At 42.9% G+C, this 20651-nt stretch overlaps 7 protein-coding genes across 7 annotated transcripts in view; 2 read left to right on the top strand and 5 right to left on the bottom strand.

Annotated features, from left to right (window-relative positions):
- The window catches only part of LOC126557756 (connectin-like), a 378559-nt gene that overhangs the window by 194735 nt on the left and 163173 nt on the right, over positions 1-20651 (bottom strand). The window lies entirely within an intron of this gene.
- Positions 1-20651, bottom strand: part of LOC126558444 (1-acyl-sn-glycerol-3-phosphate acyltransferase alpha) — a 334524-nt gene that overhangs the window by 107596 nt on the left and 206277 nt on the right. The gene's annotated exons all lie outside the window — the stretch shown is intronic.
- Positions 343-17910, bottom strand: LOC126558781 (uncharacterized). Its single transcript, XM_050214848.1, has 3 exons — positions 17765-17910; positions 651-1265; positions 343-543 (listed from the first exon to the last, which is right to left on the bottom strand). Exons 1-3 carry the CDS (start codon positions 17771-17773, stop codon positions 355-357), a joined length of 813 nt encoding a protein of 270 aa, XP_050070805.1. The 5' UTR covers positions 17774-17910; the 3' UTR covers positions 343-354.
- Positions 5156-5533, top strand: LOC126559431 (uncharacterized). The gene has a single exon (XM_050215586.1). The coding sequence runs from the start codon at positions 5156-5158 to the stop codon at positions 5531-5533; it is 378 nt and encodes a 125-aa protein (XP_050071543.1).
- On the top strand, positions 6912-7295 carry LOC126559428 (uncharacterized). Its single transcript, XM_050215583.1, has one exon. It carries the CDS (start codon positions 6912-6914, stop codon positions 7287-7289), a length of 378 nt encoding a protein of 125 aa, XP_050071540.1. The 3' UTR covers positions 7290-7295.
- LOC126559430 (uncharacterized) lies at positions 8413-8790 on the bottom strand. Its single transcript, XM_050215585.1, has one exon. The coding sequence runs from the start codon at positions 8788-8790 to the stop codon at positions 8413-8415; it is 378 nt and encodes a 125-aa protein (XP_050071542.1).
- Positions 10474-10865, bottom strand: LOC126559429 (uncharacterized). Its single transcript, XM_050215584.1, has one exon. The coding sequence runs from the start codon at positions 10863-10865 to the stop codon at positions 10488-10490; it is 378 nt and encodes a 125-aa protein (XP_050071541.1). The 3' UTR covers positions 10474-10487.

Genomic DNA, 20651 nt, shown 5'->3' on the forward strand with positions numbered 1-20651 from the left:
CGTGGCTGACCGTCCCCGCCTGTAAGCCAATTACCGCGGTAAACGAGACCGAGGACGACGCTTGTTCGACGCATAAGCTTTCCACCCGAGGGTGGACATTGGTTTCCTGTCGGAACAGCGCTGTCCGAAGGAAATGTGTGCTGTGCTATATCGATTTAGAAATCTACTTGAAGTGTTGGTAGGCTATTTGCTATACTTTTTCCCGATGGCCGCGGCACAACAAAGGCACCTCCGGTCACGCGGATCCATCGGTGTAATAACGGCATAATGGGACCGGCTCATGGAGCGTGCTGGTGACTGGATGGGAGGGCTTCCAGCACGACGGACACAGAGATTGGTCCCTGGGTCCGTGGGTTAGGTGACCGGTGTGCCTTCCTCTATTGGGGCGTCTGTGTCGATTTTGTACGGCCATTCGCGGTGTATCACTGGACCAATGTCCCCGTTAAGGATGGCGATCAGCTCGTCCAGGAATCGTACATCGTCCAGGTCGTCTGAGAGTTTCTTCGCATCGGCTATTAAGCGGTTGGTGGTTGCTTCCAAAGACTGGTGACGAGCAAGATACCAAATAAATGTTTTTAATTAAAATAACTTTGTACTAAACGATAAAATACCTAGTTTGCTTAAGGCTCAATCATTAAGCAGGAACCTACCAGTATGTCATTATGCAGCTCAACCGATTTGTACATGAGCGAATGAATGTTGCTGTCGAGCTTGCCAATTTCGTCGATCTTGTCCGAAATGTCCTCAATCATGCTCGATGCAGTAGAGCTACAGCTCGTCTGTCCCGATGAGCTCGACGAGTCGAAAACACTGGGCGTCTTGCGGCGAAAGTTTTGCAGCTGAAAGCTGTTAAGAATACTGGACTCGAGCAACCCAAACGATCGGTACCGTTCGTTGCGGCGTGTTACATTTTGGCGCCATCGATCGGAGTGCGTGTTATCACATTCGTACTCCTCGCAGGAACCGGTAGAGATATGAAAGTCATGGTCCGTATCTTCCGAATGGTGATGATGATGCTCGTGATGTCTATTTTGTGCACCGTCTTCGCGTCGCAACGGATCCACCTGAAGGCGTCCGGTAGGGCTTGAGGAAGACTTTGGCTGGTGGAAGGGTGAGGTGCGTAGCAGACCACAGCAACAGTTTACGTTGAGATTGGTCGGATTGATGTCCGTCTGCTCGAGCTCCTCGTACAGTGTGAGAGCATGTTCTTCGTCCACCGAGAGTGTGAATTCTAGCTTTGGAAGGCAATTTTCCGTTTTGTTCATCTATGGAGAAGTAAGAGAAGTAAGAAAATCGTGTTCAAATAAGACGATAACTAAAAGCATGTGTTAACGTTCAGGCAAAAGAATATTTATAGTTCTAGGTCAACAATGGCATTAAGTATGCATAATCACATACATGATCCACCAAAACTAATGTCTTTTTAATAGTCATTTGGTGGTTTAGATTGGATATAAAAGCGTGGTGAGGGTACTGCATCTACATCATATTGCAAGTTAGCGTGTTCGCATCAACTGTTTTATCTACCCTTAACGTAAAACAACCAACCCAAACCTACAACAATGAAGGCCACTCTCTTCTTCCTCGTCGTCGTCCTGTGCGTCGTAGCGATCTCGGCCCGTGACAGCGAGAATCAGGGCAAGGGACAAGGCAAGGGCAAAGGCAAGGAGAGTGCGGCGGTCGAAGCTGGCCAGAAAGTAGGCGTTGGTAAGGGTAATGGCAAGGGACAGGAGAAGGGAAACGCCGCTGAACGTGCTGAAGCTGGCCGTGCACATGCCCAGAACGGAGGAAAGGGCAAGGAGAATGGAAAGGGCAAGGAGAACGGAAAGGGCAAGGGCAAGAACTGAACAGATGATGGAACTGCTGAACTGAAATTATGATAATAAAGTAACACGAAATATATCGAAATAATATTGGCATTTTATTTGAATTGGCAGGAGTATTTGGAGAGATGAATGAGAATCAGACATTCAATTGAGTTAGGATCGTATTTGAGGATGCTCAATTGGTTTCAATGTCAACTGAACGGTTTGAAATAAGCAGATAACATATCCGACGACTACACTTTCAAAGATATTAATCGTGGACATTCTTAGTCCTGACGATTAGCCAGACGATGATGATCTGTTATGACTTGCCAGAACTATTTTTGCTCAATAGACTAAATTATAATAAACAGATGAGACAGATGAGTCCTTCTTATGGGAATAGAGTCCTGATGACATATCCTGTCGTGAGAAACAAATAAAACTCTTTAGAATCTATGATGCCTCGTTGTCCAAGAGTCAAAGTATATAAGTAAGAAGTTGTCTTTATCACTTGTCATAGGGGCCCAGACTTGACGCACCCATTGTACTGCTGCCAATGGCTTTCAAACATTTTTCTCTGCTTCACGGTCCACTATTGTACATTGTTGAGTTGCGTGCGGATTATAACCTTGTTTAAACAACTTTTGATACTTTATTCGCAACTAATTCGCTGTTCGAACAGATTACTAAAAAGACGACAAAAAAACATTAAAATTTCGTTTTGTCTTTCTCACTTTTGCTTTTATATTGACCTTGTCGCATTCCTCCTAGCGGATCCCTTATTCTCCGTTTCAAACAAAAAACCTTTTTCTGACCAGCTCGTTAACTTCACCGGTTTAAAATTGTTAACGTACTGATAATTCACGTGACTAATTCAATTAAGGCGCTAACCGATGAGCGATGTATTAGCTAAGTCGGTCGTCACACCGAAGAACCGGGTATCGAATCTCATTCATACCGTGTCCACGTAAGCAGGGTTTGGGTAAAATGGATAGAATCAAGTCAACGCAAAACCAAAAAAGATAGGCCTCGACCACTCGAGGTAGTAAAGTCAATGAAGAATAAGATACTGCAATTTAGATTGTATTTGCTAGATTGACTTTTAATGATTTGTAGCTTGTTTCGTCGCTTTTATCAGACATGTCGTCCACTATATAACACGTTGAACAAGCATCAAAGAAACATAGCGCATCGAGCCACTATTGCCACACCAACATCAAACCCAAGCCTACAACAATGAAGGCTACTCTCTTCTTCCTGGTCGTCGTCCTGTGCGTCGTAGCGATTTCGGCCCGTGACAGCGAGAATCAGGACAAGGGACAAGGCAAGGGCAAAGGCAAGGAGAGTGCGGCGGTCGAAGCTGGCCAGAAAGTAGGCGTTGGTAAGGGTAATGGCAAGGGCCAGGAGAAGGGAAACGCCGCTGAACGTGCTGAAGCTGGCCGCGCACATGCCCAGAACGGAGGAAAGGGCAAGGAGAATGGAAAGGGCAAGGAGAACGGAAAGGGCAAGGGCAAGAACTGAACAGACGATGGAACTGCTGAACTGAAATTATGATAATAAAGTAACACGAAATACATCGAAATAATATTGACTTTATTTGATTGCGATGAAGGTTGAATATGTGTGATAATGTTAGAAGTTCCAGCATGGAACTTCCATCGATTAGAACCATAAATCGATAAAAGGATGGAATTTCCATCGGTTTATCACATGATATTTCGTAATTCTTCTTCTTATTATTATTCTTCTTCTTCTTCTTCTTATTCTTGACCTACTTATGGTTGAGCACAGAAATGGCCAAGTCACCAATACGTTTCCAGGAAACTAGGTCTAGGGCTGCAAAACCCAGTCAACGTATCCTTCCGGCTTTGACGATTTTCCGCCAGGATATCAGCACCGCCAAACGTCGCGTCGAAAATGGCGAGAGTATTGGCGTCCTCCGTCAGCATAGTCCAAGACTCGTATCCGTAGAGGACTACCGGACGTATCAAGGTGCGGTAAATCGTTCACTTTGTGTGTTGTTGGAGTATTCTGGATCGCAGGAGTTTGTGGAGTCCTTAGTAGGCACGATTCCCCTGATCAATGCGCCTTCGGATTTCGCTGCTTACGTTGTTGTCCGAAGTTACGATCGTACCAAGGTAGTAGAACTCCTCTACCACCTCGAGATCGTCACCGTCGACTGATACTCTGCTTCCGAGTTGGGCTGTATTACGGTCAGAGCCTCCGGCGTGCAGGTATTTTGTCTTCGTCGCATTGATTCTCAATCCAATTCTATTGGCCTCGCGTTTCAATCGGGTGTACGCCTCGCACACCGCCGCAGTTAACCGTCCGATGATGTCGATGTCATCTACGAAGCCAAGGAATTGGAGAGACCGGTAGAGAATCGTGCCACGGATATCGTTGTCTAGCCCGCGCTTCGTATGACACCTTCCAATGCTATATTGAACAGTAGACAGGAGAGTTCATCCCCTTGCCTCAGACGACGGTGAGATTCGAACGATTCCGACAGCATGCACGAAACTCTCACCTTGCACTGCACCCCGTCCATAGTGACCCTTAGCTGCCGTACCAGCTTCCCAGGGAATCCGTACTGCCGATTCCCTGGGTGATTTTGAAATTTCTACTTAAGGGTCTACTACGTCACAAGGTGATTCATTCGACTTAGTTTTCCTATAAAATGAATAAGCCCGTCGTGAAAAGAATCTGAAGAAAGAATCGAACTATAACATGATTATATACATAAAATATACATCAAGTAACGAAAGCAGCTGTCAGAAATAGAAACGTTTTAAAATCAGCCTAAAGTTATCGATCTATGGGACATTGCCATTATGAGCTACGTGTGGTAACTTAATTATAGTATGTGGTTACCTGAATATATAAAAATAGGTTATTTATTTATAATTAATTATGACGGTCCAGTGCCGTATTGTTATATAAAAATAGGTTGACTAGTAAATTATTTACGATCAGCATATTTCTGTTTAAACGATCTTTTAATCTCCTCAACGATGATAATCCCTACAAAAATGTCCTGAATAATTCGGATTTCTTATTCTCAATGCCAACTGAACTAATTTTCTAATTTTTACTAATTATCACCCAATTTTAGGTTTAGATGATACTTACTGATCATTTCATCATTGAATTAGGTCATTTTATAATTTATTCAAATGCACCCAAGAATAAATTTACTTCAAATTCGATTAATCGACATTTAACGATTTGTCACTCGAGCCAACTTCGCCATCACACTTGTGTCCTACTATAAAAGCGACTGTCCAAGCATCAAAGCATTACACCACATCGAGCTACTCCAGCTAAACCGTCCAACCTTACCTACAACAATGAAGGCTACTCTTTTCTTCCTGATCGTCGTCCTGTGCGCAGTCGCGTTGGCTGCTCCAGGATCTGAGCAGAAGAGAGAAGGAAAGGGCAAGGGCGAAGGAAAGGGTAAGGGCAAGGGCAACCGTCAAGAGGTGGCGGAGTCGGGCTCCCAGGAAAACGGACAGGATGGCAGCTCAGAAGAAGATCGTGGTGGAAAGGGAGCCAAGGGAGGAAAGGCCGGCAAGGGTGGAAAGGGAGGAAAGGGAGACATGGAAAGTGAGATGCGCAGCTCTAGGCGTCCAATGGAAAGCCCTGCAGGAAAGGGAAAGGGTGAGCAGCAGAAGGGTCGTGATAATGGTCCCAAGCCTAAGGAACATGGCAAGGGCAAGAAGAACTAAGCTGATGATTGACCTAAATTTTGACGAAGAATAAAGTAAAAATTGGAAAACAAAAACTATTCATTCGATTGCTCATTTTGAAGTCCACTTTCAATAAGATTATGGCATGGTCAATCTACGTTTCAAGACTATTCTCACGTTCTCAGTCAATTCAAAACTGAATTATTCAGCCTCACTTTTATGCGGTGTGCATGCATTCGCGAGAATTGATTTCATATCCTAAGAGGACATTGCTTCTAATGCAATAACTAAGTTTTATACCTTTTTTTCTTGGCTTATAATAGCCTTCGTGACCATAACGGCTGTATAATGGCTAATGAGACTTTTAGTGTTTGATCTACGTATTGGAATTTTAGAATTACTTAAGAGAATAGTTCAAATGTATAGTTAAAAATCGCAAGCTTGTTGTGACTCTTTGTAATCATACAATGGAATATTTCAAAAACACGGAGGACAAATTTTCATCGCGGCTAACAAATTTCGGCAACAGCTCTGGTTTAAAGAAGCATTATTTTATTTATTTATAATTTATTATGTCGGTCCAGTGCCGTATTGTTCACACCGCTTGTGTTGAACAAATTCTATAATCATATTGATAAGGCTTTTCCTCCTTATTCCTTGCTTTAAAGAAGCATTAATTGAAATAAATTTTACAATTAATTGGGGCATAGAAACTCAAACATTAAAATAAGAATGATGCAGCGGGTTGATGCAAACCAACTATTGGATGACTTTTTCCATTTTGTTGGTTTACGATCAGATAAACCTAAATGCTCAGTAGAAATTCCACTATGTCCATCAAAAGTTCCACAGTTGTGTTGCAAACCTCTAGCTCAGACTGATTTGAAAGTCCAACAATATGCTTGGAATATTCTACGATCCGTTTCAAAAATTCCACTAAATGATTCAAAATTTCCTTTTTATCGAACGAAACCTTTTATAGATACTACGTTATTGGATAGTCAGTTCTCAAAAAGAGGAAAGGTCTCAAAGAAATTTGAACCCCGGTCCCGGTGGATGTTACAACAATCATTTAGCATAAGAAGCTAGCTCGTGTTGAAGACAGCACGACATGATCCTCATTCATTAATCTCAACGACTAAAGTAATTTTCTCATCTTTACTAATTACCACCTAATTTTATGTGTTGATGACAGTTAGTTATCATTTCATCATTTAATTAGGTCATTACATAATTTATTCAAATGCACCCAAGAATGAATTTATTTCCTATCAGATTAATCGACATTTAACGATTTGTCACTCGAGCCAACTTCGCCATCACACTTGTGTCCTACTATAAAAGCGGCTGTCCAAGCATCAAAGCATTACACCACATCGAGCTACTCCAGCTAAACCGTCCAACCTTACCTACAACAATGAAGGCTACTCTTTTCTTCCTGATCGTCGTCCTGTGCGCAGTCGCGTTGGCTGCTCCAGGATCTGAGCAGAAGAGAGAAGGAAAGGGCAAGGGCGAAGGAAAGGGTAAGGGCAAGGGCAACCGTCAAGAGGTGGCGGAGTCGGCCTCCCAGGAAAACGGACAGGATGGCAGCTCGGAAGAAGATCGTGGTGGAAAGGGAGCCAAGGGAGGAAAGACCGGCAAGGGTGGAAAGGGAGGAAAGGGAGACATGGAAAGTGAGATGCGCAACTCCAGGCGTCCAATGGAAAGCCCTGCAGGAAAGGGAAAGAGCGAGCAGCAGAAGGGTCGTGACAATGGCCCCAAGCCTAAGGAACATGGCAAGGGCAAGAAGAACTAAGCTGATGATCGATCTGAACGTTGACGAAGAATAAAGTAAAAATTGGAAAACAAAAACTATTCATTCGATTGCTTATTTTGAAGTCCACTTTCAATAAGATTATTGCATTGTCAATCTACGTTTGCAGACTATTTCACGTTCTAAGTCACCGTCAGTTCTATTGCTATACCTAAGTTTAAAGTTATTCTTCGTTTTTTTGTTGGTTTATAGCGATCTTCTACGGTCACACTGGTCGTGAAATGGTTTACTAAAATTTTTGGTATCAATCAGTTGAATAGATAGTTTGCACTACTGAGGAGCGTGAAGATGAGCCCCGAATCGCCTCCTCCACTGGATTGTCCCCACATGCTCACAGTTTGCGATCATGCAAAATTCAATTATTCTTAATTTCAGACCGTACCTCCTAAGCAAGGACTCACTACCATAGGGCTCCTCTTGGCTTAACGACCTGCTAAAGTCATGGTCGTCGGTCTTCTAATCTAGAAATCTAAGTTCAATCAGTAATTACATAACTCTAGTGATAGCTATTGACCTATTGGTAAAAAGGGGTCTAAAATGAAAGTAAGAGCTGGAGGTGCCTTTACCTACCATATATTTGGGTTTACGAATACGCGTGGTACATGGATTTTGCGGTCACGGTGGGGGAGCCCAGATCTCCCAGATCTTAAAGGTGGTGTAAGGTGCCCAGATCTCAAAGAACAAGTGATGGGAACTTGAATCCGGGATTCGATGCCTAACCGGATCGAATCCTAAAGCGAAAGCCGCATCGCTCCCGAATCGAACCGGAATTCGGAGGCAGAAATCCGCGAAAAAAAGTACTGAGGTGGAAGAGAATTTACTCTTAGTACACCGGCAAACACGTTCCACAAAAAAAAAAATTCGTTCCCAGGCCAAATCCCGATAGTTGCGATTAATTCTCTCAAGGTAGCATTTTTTCCAAAACTACAAAGAATCTCTCCCCGCGGTCAGCAGATGCAATGTGATATGGGCCATATTCTTCTACTCCACTTAGAACCTTCGAGATTCTGGATTCGATACTGCATCGCATCACTAGAAAATCGAGTCGATATTTTTTTTCCAAATTATTCTTTATTGCTCGTCAAAATTTAGGTCAATCATCAGCTTAGTTCTTCTTGCCCTTGCCATGTTCCTTAGGCTTGGGACCATTATCACGACCCTTCTGCTGCTCACCCTTTCCCTTTCCTGCAGGGCTTTCCATTGGACGCCTGGAGCTGCGCATCTCACTTTCCATGTCTCCCTTTCCTCCCTTTCCACCCTTGCCGGCCTTTCCTCCCTTGGCTCCCTTTCCACCACGATCTTCTTCCGAGCTGCCATCCTGTCCGTTTTCCTGGGAGCCCGACTCCGCCACCTCTTGACGGTTGCCCTTGCCCTTACCCTTTCCTTCGCCCTTGCCCTTTCCTTCTCTCTTCTGCTCAGATCCTGGAGCAGCCAACGCGACTGCGCACAGGACGACGATCAGGAAGAAAAGAGTAGCCTTCATTGTTGTAGGTAAGGTTGGACGGTTTAGCTGGAGTAGCTCGATGTGGTGTAATGCTTTGATGCTTGGACAGTCGCTTTTATAGTAGGACACAAGTGTGATGGCGAAGTTGGCTCGAGTGACAAATCGTTAAATGTCGATGAATGGGATGGAAAATAAATTTATTCTTAAGTGCATTTGAATAATTTATGTAATGACCTAATTCAATGATGAAATGGTCATTAACTATCATCAACACATAAAATTAAGTGGTAATTAGTAAAGATGAGAAAATTACTTTAGTTGTCGTTGAGAATAATGAACGAGGATCATGTCGTGCTGTATTCGATGGAATGGATTCTAATGGTAAGTGATTGTTATAATAGAAGATGAGCACGACAGGACTGGGGTTCAAGTCCCACCTGGACCATTTCCCCGTCGTGAGATCCGACTAACCAGCTGCGTGGTATCTATATAGGGTTTCTATTCATATAAAGAAACTTTTGAATCACTCAGTGAAATTTTTCAAATGTATGGAGGAAAATCTTGAGCGACAATAATCGAATCTCCATTTCAATTAAGGGAGATTTGCTATAGGCATTTGGAACTTTGCGATCATGTCATGGATATTTCATTAAATGGCTGGCATGTCCCAAACCAAGTGGAAAAAGTAGGAGATAAACATCTCAAAATTATTAGTAGACACAACTTTTACTCAATTTTTCGCTCATTATCATACTCTCTTTCACTTTATCTTTCCTTTTCTCTCCTTCTCATTTTCTTCTTGGCTTAAGGATTTTCCGAACAAACGTAAAAAAGCAGCCTCTATGTGTTATTTATGTCTTCTTCTTCTTCTACTTCTTGGCCTGCTCAGAATTGAGCACGTCGCATCGACAAGGCCAGGTCGCCAATCAGTTTTCACGAAATTCGGTTTAGGGCTGCAAGCCTCCTTTCACGGCTGCATCCGATCTCAGACAGATTTGACTCCACTTGATCCAGCCAACGAGCTCGCTGTGCTCCTTAACGCCTCGTGCCGAACGGGTCGCTGACGAGCACCTTCTTTAAGGGGCAAGTCTTATTTATGTCCTGTAGTTAAATATACAGTTGAAAGGAGTGGTTTATTGGTTGAGGTGATAGCGGCATTGGTCTTCACACTGTAACAGCAGAGTCAAATGCCATTAATTCTCTTTTATAGATTACTGACTATCCAACTACGAGGTTTCCATGAGTCTAGTGCAAGCTATTACATAAGAGGCATACATATTTTAGAGGCATACATTACATATGTCCTTAGAAGGCCATTAAGCCAAGAGGAGTCCTATGGTATTGAGTCCCTTCTGAAGAAGGAGCGGTCTGAAATTACGAATAATTAAATTTTGTATGATCGCAAATTGTGGGTATGTAGGGACAATCCGGTGGAGGAGGCGATTCGGGGCTCATCTTTACGCTCCTCAGTAGTGCGAATAAATCTAGTAAACCATTTCACGACCAGTGTGACCGTAGAAGATCGCTATAAACCAACAAAAAAAACGAAGAATAACTTTAAACTTAGGTATAGCAATAGAACTGACGGTGACTTAGAACGTGAAATAGTCTGCAAACGTAGATTGACAATGCAATAATCTTATTGAAAGTGGACTTCAAAATGAGCAATCGGATGAATAGTTTTTGTTTTCCAATTTTTACTTTATTCTTCGTCAACGTTCAGGTCGATCATCAGCTTAGTTCTTCTTGCCCTTGCCATGTTCCTTAGGCTTGGGGCCATTGTCACGACCCTTCTGCTGCTCGCTCTTTCCCTTTCCTGCAGGGCTTTCCATTGGACGCCTAGAGCTGCGCATCTCACTTTCCATGTCTCCCTTTCCTCCCTTTCCACCCTTGCCGGCCTTTCCTCCCTTGGCTCCCTTTCCACCACGATCTTCTTCCGAGCTGCCATCCTGTCCGTTTTCCTGGGAGCCCGACTCCGCCACCTCTTGACGGTTGCCCTTGCCCTTACCCTTTCCTTCGCCCTTGCCCTTTCCTTCTCTCTTCTGCTCAGATCCTGGAGCAGCCAACGCGACTGCGCACAGGACGACGATCAGGAAGAAAAGAGTAGCCTTCATTGTTGTAGGTAAGGTTGGACGGTTTAGCTGGAGTAGCTCGATGTGGTGTAATGCTTTGATGCTTGGACAGTCGCTTTTATAGTAGGACACAAGTGTGATGGCGACGTTGACTCGAGTGACAAATCGTTAAATGTCGATTAATCTGATAGGAAATAAATTCATTCTTGGGTGCATTTGAATAAATTATGTAATGACCTAATTCAATGATGAAATGATCAGTAAGTATCATCTAAACCTATAATTGGGTGATAATTAGTAAAAATTAGAAAATTAGTTCATTTGGCATTGAGAATAAGAAATCCGAATTATTCAGGACATTTTTGTAGGGATTATCATCTTTGAGGAGATTAAAAGATCGTTTAAACAGAAATATGCTGATCGTAAATAATTTACTAGTCAACCTATTTTTATATAACAATACGGCACTGGACCGTCATAATTAATTATAAATAAATAACCTATTTTTATATATTCAGGTAACCACATACTATAATTAAGTTACCACACGTAGCTCATAATGGCAATGTCCCATAGATCGATAACTTTAGGCTGATTTTAAAACGTTTCTATTTCTGACAGCTGCTTTCGTTACTTGATGTATATTTTATGTACATAATCATGTTATAGTTCGATTCTTTCTTCAGATTCTTTTCACAACGGACTTTTTCATTTGATAGGAAAACTAAGTCGAACGAATCACCTTGTGACGTAGTAGACGGTTAAGTCTACTTTTTAAAAACTTCAAAAAGATACAATTGAAAGAATCGTTTTTTTTATTCATATTATTTAATCGAGACAAAATTTAATTTTTTTTAAGTATCTTTATAACGAATATGTATATTTTCTCCAAGGCATATGATGATTGTGTGCCCATTTTGTTTCATGTGGATCACATTAGATACTTTAAATCCTCAGGTTGGTCAGAGATCTTTCAGTTACCACAACGAACTCAAACATCCTTTTGCCTGATATCACGATCTTTTCCTGATGATTATCCGTATGATAATCCATCAAATGCCATCAAATGAACTTCTAACATTATCACACATATTCAACCTTCATCGCAATCAAATAAAAGCCAATATTATTTCGATGATTTCGTGTTACTTTATTATCATAATTTCAGTTCAGCGGTTCCATCACCTGTTCAGTTCTTGCCCTTGCCCTTTCCGTTCTCCTTGCCCTTTCCATTCTCCTTGCCCTTTCCTCCGTTCTGGGCATGTGCGCGGCCAGCTTCAGCACGTTCAGCGGCGTTTCCCTTCTCCTGTCCCTTGCCATTACCCTTACCAACGCCTACTTTCTGGCCAGCTTCGACCGCCGCACTCTCCTTGCCTTTGCCCTTGCCTTGTCCCTTGCCCTGATTCTCGCTGTCACGGGCCGAGATCGCTACGACGCACAGGACGACGACCAGGAAGAAGAGAGTAGCCTTCATTGTTGTAGGCTTGGGTTTGATGTTGGTGTGGCAATAGTGGCACGATGCGCTATGTTTCTTTGATGCTTGTTCAACGTGTTATATAGTGGACGACATGTCTGATAAAAGCGACGAAACAAGCTACAAATCATTAAAAGTCAATCTAGCAAATGCAATCTAAATTGCAGTATCTTCTTCTTCATTGACTTTACTACCTCGAGTGGTCGAGGCCTATCTTTTTTGGTTTTGCGTTGACTTGATTCTATCCATTTTACCCAAACCCTGCTTACGTGGACACGGTATGAATGAGATTCGATACCCGCTTCTTCGGTGTGACGACCGACTTAGCTAATACATCGCTCAGCGGTTAGCGCCTTGATTTAATTAGTCGCGTGAATTATCAGTACGTTAACAATTTCAAACCGGTGAAGTAAACAAGCCGGTCAGAAAAAGGTTTTTTGTTTGAAACAAAGAATAAGGGATCCGCTAGGAGGAATGTGACAAGGTCAATATAAAAGCAAAAGTGAGAAAGACAAAACGAAATTTTAGTGATTTTTTGTCGCCTTTTTAGTAATCTGTTCGAACAGCGAATTAGTTGCGAATAAAGTATCAAAAGTTTTTTAAACAAGGTTATAATCCGCACGCTACTCAACAATGTACAATAGTGGACCGTGAAGCAGAGAAAAATGTTTGAAAGCCATTGGCAGCAGTACAATGGGTGCGTCAACTCTGGGCCCCTATGACAAGTGATAAAGACAACTTCTTATTTATATACTTTGACTCTTGGACAATGAGGCATCATAGATTCTAAAGAGTTTTATTTGTTTCTCACGACAGGATATGTCATCAGGACTCTATTCCCATAAGAAGGACTCATCTGTCTCATCTGTTTATTATAATTTAGTCTATTGAGCAAAAATAGTTCTGGCAAGTCATAACAGATCATCATCGTCTGGCTAATCGTCAGGACTAAGAATGTCCACAATTAATATCTTTGAAAGTGTAGTCGTCGGATATGTTATCTGCTTATTCAAACCGTTCAGTTGACATTGAAACCAATTGAGCATCCTCAAATATGATCCTAACTCAATTGAATGTCTGAGCCTCATTCATCTCTACAAATACTTCTGCCATTTCAAATAAAATGCCAATATTATTTCGATGTATTTCGTGTTACTTTATTATCATAATTTCAGTTCAGCAGTTCCATCGTCTGTTCAGTTCTTGCCCTTGCCCTTTCCGTTCTCCTTGCCCTTTCCATTCTCCTTGCCCTTTCCATTCTCCTTGCCCTTTCCTCCGTTCTGGGCATGTGCACGGCCAGCTTCAGCACGTTCAGCGGCGTTTCCCTTCTCCTGGCCCTTGCCATTACCCTTACCAACGCCTACTTTCTGGCCAGCTTCGACCGCCGCACTCTCCTTGCCTTTGCCCTTGCCTTGTCCCTTGCCCTGATTCTCGCTGTCACGGGCCGAGATCGCTACGACGCACAGGACGACGACGAGGAAGAAGAGAGTGGCCTTCATTGTTGTAGGTTTGGGTTAGATAATGGTTGGTAGCTGGGCAAAAGAAGCTGAAACTCCAAATGATGGGTTGCAAGTGCTAGGGATTCGATACGATGTCTGACTTTTATACTACTGGCACACGGCTTGAAGCAATTATTGTTGCATTACGTTTATGTTCGCATGTAGGTGATTTACTATTTAATTGAAATGCTATTATATTGCAATCGGTGAAGTTAACAAAGATTACATATAAATGTTCAATTTGTACAAAATAGCTACAGTATATTGTGTGAAGTTCGAGTTACAGCCAATTAGAATGGGCATTCTACGGGTCGTTGTGTTTCAGTTATTAGCAACATCGGTTGTTCTTGCGGCTCCTTACTTTAAAATGAAGATCTGGCAAGAGGAGCAACCAAATGAAAGCTCCGAAGAGATAGTTAATATTCGCAATAAGCGATACATAGGCATTAAATCTACCAGCAACTCTAAAGCGGTTGCATACAGTTTGGATTCTCCAAAGAATTCCAACGTTGCCGTAACAATTAAACCAATAGAGCAGTTGAAAGCTGCTAAAAAAACGCCTTATATGATGGATACTCTAAGCTTAACAGTTCCCCCAAACATTCCAAAAAGTATCCCTATGGTCAATCGACTAGAAGAACCTGCATTACCACCCAAGCAACCCATCACCAGTAGCGAGGAGGATCGTCAACAAAGCAAACCTTCCCGCAATAGCCCTGGAAATGGAAAGAAAAAAGGTCACGAAAAAAATGGCAAATTCAATGGTATGGGCAATCAAAAACAGCGTAAAAGTGGGAAAGCCAACTCAAACGACGAACAGAGATGAACGTTTTAAGCGTTCTATGCTTTGTGTTTGCCGATGAAGATTATTGAAAAAAGTGTTTGTACGTAAAGAAAAGCATTTTGACAGTTAGTAAAAAAATCTAATGTTTCTATTTCTTTAAACAGCTGTTATGAAGCGATTGCTCGTGGATAGAGCTAATCTACAGCAATTAACAGCTTTGCGTGAGAGGCGTAGTGTTATCACAACAGAATGATTGAAACTGTCTTATCAGTAAACCGTTGAAGAAAGGTCGGATGGGAGTTAAACTAAAATTTTAAATTCATTTGAATTGAAAACATCCGTTAAAAATTACTTGAAATATATAAGCTAATAAAACGAATCAAACTTGAACTTGTGCTTCTGATTAACAATTCTACTCTGCTAAGTGAACCTTAAATGAACAGGGTGAACATCCTCTGTCGGAAGATCATGCATTATGCATGGTGTTATAAAGCATGACTCATTCACAATAACACATTGATTCGAAATGGTGAACAGCTTGAAAGCATTGATTGGCCGCTGTGTTGCTTTCGTGGTGCAGATAGAGGAACTATAACTAACGAACCATGCCACTAACTAATTGCCCACATCACCCAACGCTATGTCGGTGGGATCGATTAGGAAACACAGCCCAAACCAACCAGCACACATTATCACCTAACTTGGTGGTGTATACGTTACACACGTGTATGAGATGGGTGTTAACGCATCGTATATAGTGGCACACTGAACTAGCCCGCAGTGCGTGGACACTGGTATGAACAACGGAGAGCGTGGATGGAAAATTGAATTATTAACAGTAGGCAATAGTAGGGTGATCGTGGTTGCAGGTTGGCTCAATTTGTGGTTCTAATTTCCGTTTTCAATCTTTGCCATCGGTGGGGTGGGGACCATCGGTTTTAGTGCGACGTATATTTAAAAAAAAATTGTGATGTAATATTTACTAGCCTTCTGTGTCGAAAGTGCACAGTTATGGAGTTATGAGTTCAACTAGTTTGTGTCGCTACTGTTTCCTTCAATGAGCAATCTTGGAAAAAAGTATCAATGTTTTTGGTCTAAAAAATGGCTGAATTCTTTTATGTGAAATTTTAAACACTACTGCGATCAGTCAATTCAAGCTTTAGAACGTTCATAGCAAACTGATCAAAACATAAGCGTCATACTACAACTTTATAGTTACTCATAAAATTGTCAAACGATGTTTTATTTCTAATAGGCGTTCGGGATAATTTTGACAGTTACATTTTTGTTTATAACTCGTGATGGAGTTGGCATAGGAAAACAAGCAATACATCATTCGACAGCTAAAAGTGTACGAAACAAGCAGCGAAAACATCCCGTGATAAAAAAAATGCCAAAAAAGAGTACATTATGGAAGCGGATTACATGCATCATGATGATCAGCGCCGGACGCGACAACCGCGACATCATGCAGTGCGTGCAGTGTTCGCTGAACACGGTGAAGGCGATCCGGAGTGAGCTGGGAGAAAACAGCGATGACGACGAAGCGGTGGCAGCACGAAAACCACATTCTCAGCGGCGGGATGACGTGCGGACCGACGCTTTCCTGGCTGACCTCCAGGCGCGCGTGATGGAAAATCCGGGGATCGGAATTCGGCCGTTGGCACGTGAGATGGAGGTGGCACCATCCACGATGAAAATGGCCTTGAATGACGACCTCCGGTACTTCTCTTACAAGCGCCGAAGAGGTCAGTTGTAGACAGAGAAGGGCCGCGAGCGTCGGTTGGGGAACGCCAAGAAGCTGCTCAACTTGCTAAAGCATCCCGTGGAGCCTGGCACGCTGTGGTTTTTCTCTGATGAGAAAAACTTCTGCCAGGACCAGAAGGTTAACACCCAGAACAACCGGTGGTTGGCTTACTGCCCGGCGGATGTGCCACAGGCGTTTTCCTGCGTGTCATCGGAAGTGGACGTGATGCCGCCCCACTTTTTCGAGCAGGGGCTGAGGCTGAACGCGGAACGCGGTACATTTCCATGCTGGACACCGTCGTAAAGCCTCGGATCACGAGAGTGGCCAACGGCAGACCGTACGTGTTCCAGCAGGATTCCGCATACAGCCTCCAAAACGATAAAGTGGTTGGCGGCCAATTTCAACGACTTCACCGCGCCGAATGTGTGGCCTCCCAGCTCCCCGGATCTTAATCCAATGGATTATTTCGTGTGGAGCGCGGTGGAACGGGACACCAACAGAACCTCCAGCAACACCAAGGCGGAGCTGATGGCGAAAATCAAGTCCGTTTTCGTGGCCCTACCCTGCCAAAACTGTCTTCAGGGCTTGTTCCCCGTTCCGGAGACGGGTGGAGGCCGTAATAGAAGCCGAGGGCGGCGGATATTTTGAATAAAATGAATAAAATACATGGTAAGCTACTATTTCTAAAACAAAAAAAAAAAATTCCCGATGATTAATTTTGCCATAAATTTTTTTTTCTTTCTCCGTAGGTGACTGTCAAAATTATCCCGAACGCCCCTGAACGCGCTGATGGTATTACACATCATCAACCAAGCAAGACTAGGATAAGGTTAAAAAACAAGTAGGAAATGACATGAAAATTTTGTACAAAATCAGCTTATATGGCCCAGAGCCGTAACACGTAAACTAAAAAAATTAATATAACATATTAACATATAGTAAATTTGTAATGAATACGTTTGTTTGTTATTAACTCTTTTGTTGTTCATCATTAAAAATGAATGGTTAGGATTTGACTTTCCCATGACGTTACTTAGTATTGATTTCAGTAAAAAAAATTTTGAAATGCACATTCTATTGTATGTGTAAAAGCCACACATTAACATCGTCAGAATTGTTTTACCATAAAAATAATTTCAGTTGAAAAGTAAGGAACCGATCTCATCATCTCGCAGTCACTGTAGCTGCCTTTTAAAACTTTATTCAATAAGTTAATTAACTTATTAAACAATAAGTAGGAAAGGAAAGTTCATACTAAGTATTTAAAAATAATATCCAGAATATTAATCTTATACAAACAAATTCCCAAAACAATGTTTTATCAAAAACTTTTTTCAGCTTCGTGCTTATCAAGAGTAAATATGAAATATTTTAATTCAAAAATATATATCACTACACAGATCACCCTGTGTGCTAAAGCAATTCGCTAATACATACCGTATCCATTTAACGATGTCTGATGGTCAAGTTTAAGACCGGGCCCAGATGTGATCAGTGTTTGTGTAGCAACTCGTTGACCGGAAGCATGACTTTCTGTTGCAGCTAGTTGATCGTATGGGCGGTACAATTGTCCACCCTTTAAACTCCACTGTTAGATCACTGCATTCGCCTCCACACCAACACTTACACTTGCTTACACTGAGTCGCACATTAACAGTTGACAGTTGCACTATTATGATGCCCTGTGAATAGTATGGTATGTATAAAATTACACTGTCACCGCAAGCATTGGGATACAACTCCTTAAATCAAGAGAACAATAACGAACAACGAAACGTCTTAAAGCATTTTCCTTTGTCGTGTTTCCTTCAGCGTTAGGATTAGTGCATTCTTTTACGGAACACTGGCAGAGCACGGTGATGGCAGCGGCGCGTGCAATGACGCACAATCTTTGGGGGAGGCTTGTGAGATTTCCACGCGAGGTAGGCTTTGTCCGTGAAGTAGTTGAGCTGGAGAGGTCTGAACACAAATTTTCGCGATTTCACTCCGTGACCTCCACGTTTTGGCTCCTCTGTGGGCGCAGAGGCATTGGGGTCGAACCGTTATTGTGCACTACGCGAACGTTGTTCGCGAGTATTGTTTTCGGTTTTGTGTGTGTGTGCAAAAGTTAAAGAAGTATTACGCAAAAAGGCGCTTTTAGAAAGGAAGCTTCTTATCCAGCTTAAGGTTTAGAATTACCAAGCGGATATGTGGCCGGTGGATGGCTGTTTGGAATGTGGTGGGCCGGAGGGGTTGCACTTGATGAAATACACACCAGAAGTTTTCTTGTTGGGTTTTTGGGAAATGGAATCTAAAACCACCTGTGTGGGTACGGGGAGGGTGGCTGGTTTGAGGTAGTTCACTGATGGATGCACTCTAGCCCAGCACCGACACACGCAGGTGTTGGTGATGATAACACACCTTGCGGATGCTTAAGCCAATAATAAACACATGTCACTGTTGCAATCAGCGCACTCATATCTACTTCCTCGTGTGGGTTTGCTTACCCACTGGCCAAGTTACTTCACTTGTTACGATTTTTACCACAAAAAGTTGCGAAAAAAAACCACCAATCAACACTACCGAACACTAACCGACGTACAAGTACGGTACGCCATGGTTGGGACAGCCTTTTTGAGGTTTAGTGCAGTGGTTCACGCTCGATGAGGTAGAAAGATACGCACCGAATTGAACGTTCCATTATTGCGATGCCGTCTTCAATGCCGTTCTTTACACACTTCTTTCCAACCCCACACACACACAGGCTGGAGGTGAGTAGACGCCACCATTCGCTACCGGACGTATGCGTGGTGCGTGGAGCAGAGACAGGTGAGATCATTGCGCTGTAGTCATCATCTCAACAGTTCTCCCACTTCACTCTACACACAGCCAACACAAAATACGCGGGTTGTGGTTGCGTCTGGTGCGCGCTGTTATTTTTAACCACTGGCCTACTACGGTGCACCCACTGTGCTCTTATGCTCTCACAAATGGCGTGCTCGCGCGATGTGTGTTCGCGCACCCCACCCAGGGGAATAGCGATGCTCGGGACACAAATTTAATAAACACTTTGCGAATCGAACTCATTCCTTATTGGCACAACAAAAAAGAGAAACAAATGGCTGGCCGTTTAGAGCAAAAAATGGAACTGTGAAAATTCACGTAACCGACGTAACGCAGAGACAACCACGACTGAGAAAAAAATACACACAAACATAGGAGGCTTTTACTTTTCTCCCTATTCGTTTCACTTTCCTCGATCGTTTTCGTTTTTCGTTACCTGTTGGAACAAAAAAAAAAACTTACAAGCGCACACACACACTGGAAACTATCACCGTTGATTAGGTTTCACCTGATGGACGCGCCCGGATCGATTTTCCCTTCGATCGCATCGAAAACGGCCACCAGCTACCGGTACGTTCGACACAACAAACCGACCGCTCTCGACCGGAAAGATCGGATCCGTAAAACGCACACGCAACCCAGCTGCACCACACGATATCCGTGGAAAATGGTTCACCCGGGCCGCCGGTGGAAAACCGTCCGCACACAATTGGGTTCCCTAGCACCAATCAACCGGCTTTCTTTAATTTCTAGTGCGGTAACCAAGAGAGACAAGTGGAGAGAGAGAGAGCACGAGCGAGAGTGCAAGCGATTAGGGAAAACTCAAACCTTCACTAGCAGCTAACACACTAAAAACGCGGCCTGCTTCGATGAGGACCGCTAACGAAATGATGATGGTAGCGATGGTTTGGCTCGGTAGTGGTTGGCAGGTTCTAATTACTGCCCCGCGGGTGCGTTCGGGTGTCTGCGCTGCGAGAGTGTCGTATGGTTCTTTTTGTACAGTTTTTTTATGTCTTTCACCGCCTTGTTGCGTTAAATTTTCGTTTTCGTTATTTTGTCTTCGAAATGATACGGGTAGAGCAGCACACTGAGCCGTGGCACAGCAATAAAAGAAGACGAAAAATAGGGCTTATCAATAAATCCATCTTTTTCGTGATATTTCTGCTAGCTGGTGGTGAGTTTTCGCATTTACTGAGGCGATACTTGCATCGCGGCAGGGGAATTGTTGTATGCAGCTCTTGATTAAAGAATCAGTAATGTTTGAATTGCAAAAACTGTCGTGGGTAAAAGACTCCGGTAAAAGGAAGAACGCCTAAAAGTATGCAAAGCGCAGCAGATATGACAAGTATGCATGGATTTTCATTGTAGTAAATGGTTCAATTAATTAGAAGAAAATATAGCTAAAATTTGAAGATATGATGCCCGTAACATATGGAACACTTTGCCTCGGTGTGGATTGAATAGTATGGAGCGCAAGTCAATGGTTCACATGTTAGTTTTG

Source organism: Anopheles maculipalpis, chromosome 2RL (assembly GCF_943734695.1).
Source record: "Anopheles maculipalpis chromosome 2RL, idAnoMacuDA_375_x, whole genome shotgun sequence".
In the NCBI taxonomy this organism is placed as follows: domain Eukaryota; kingdom Metazoa; phylum Arthropoda; class Insecta; order Diptera; family Culicidae; genus Anopheles; species Anopheles maculipalpis.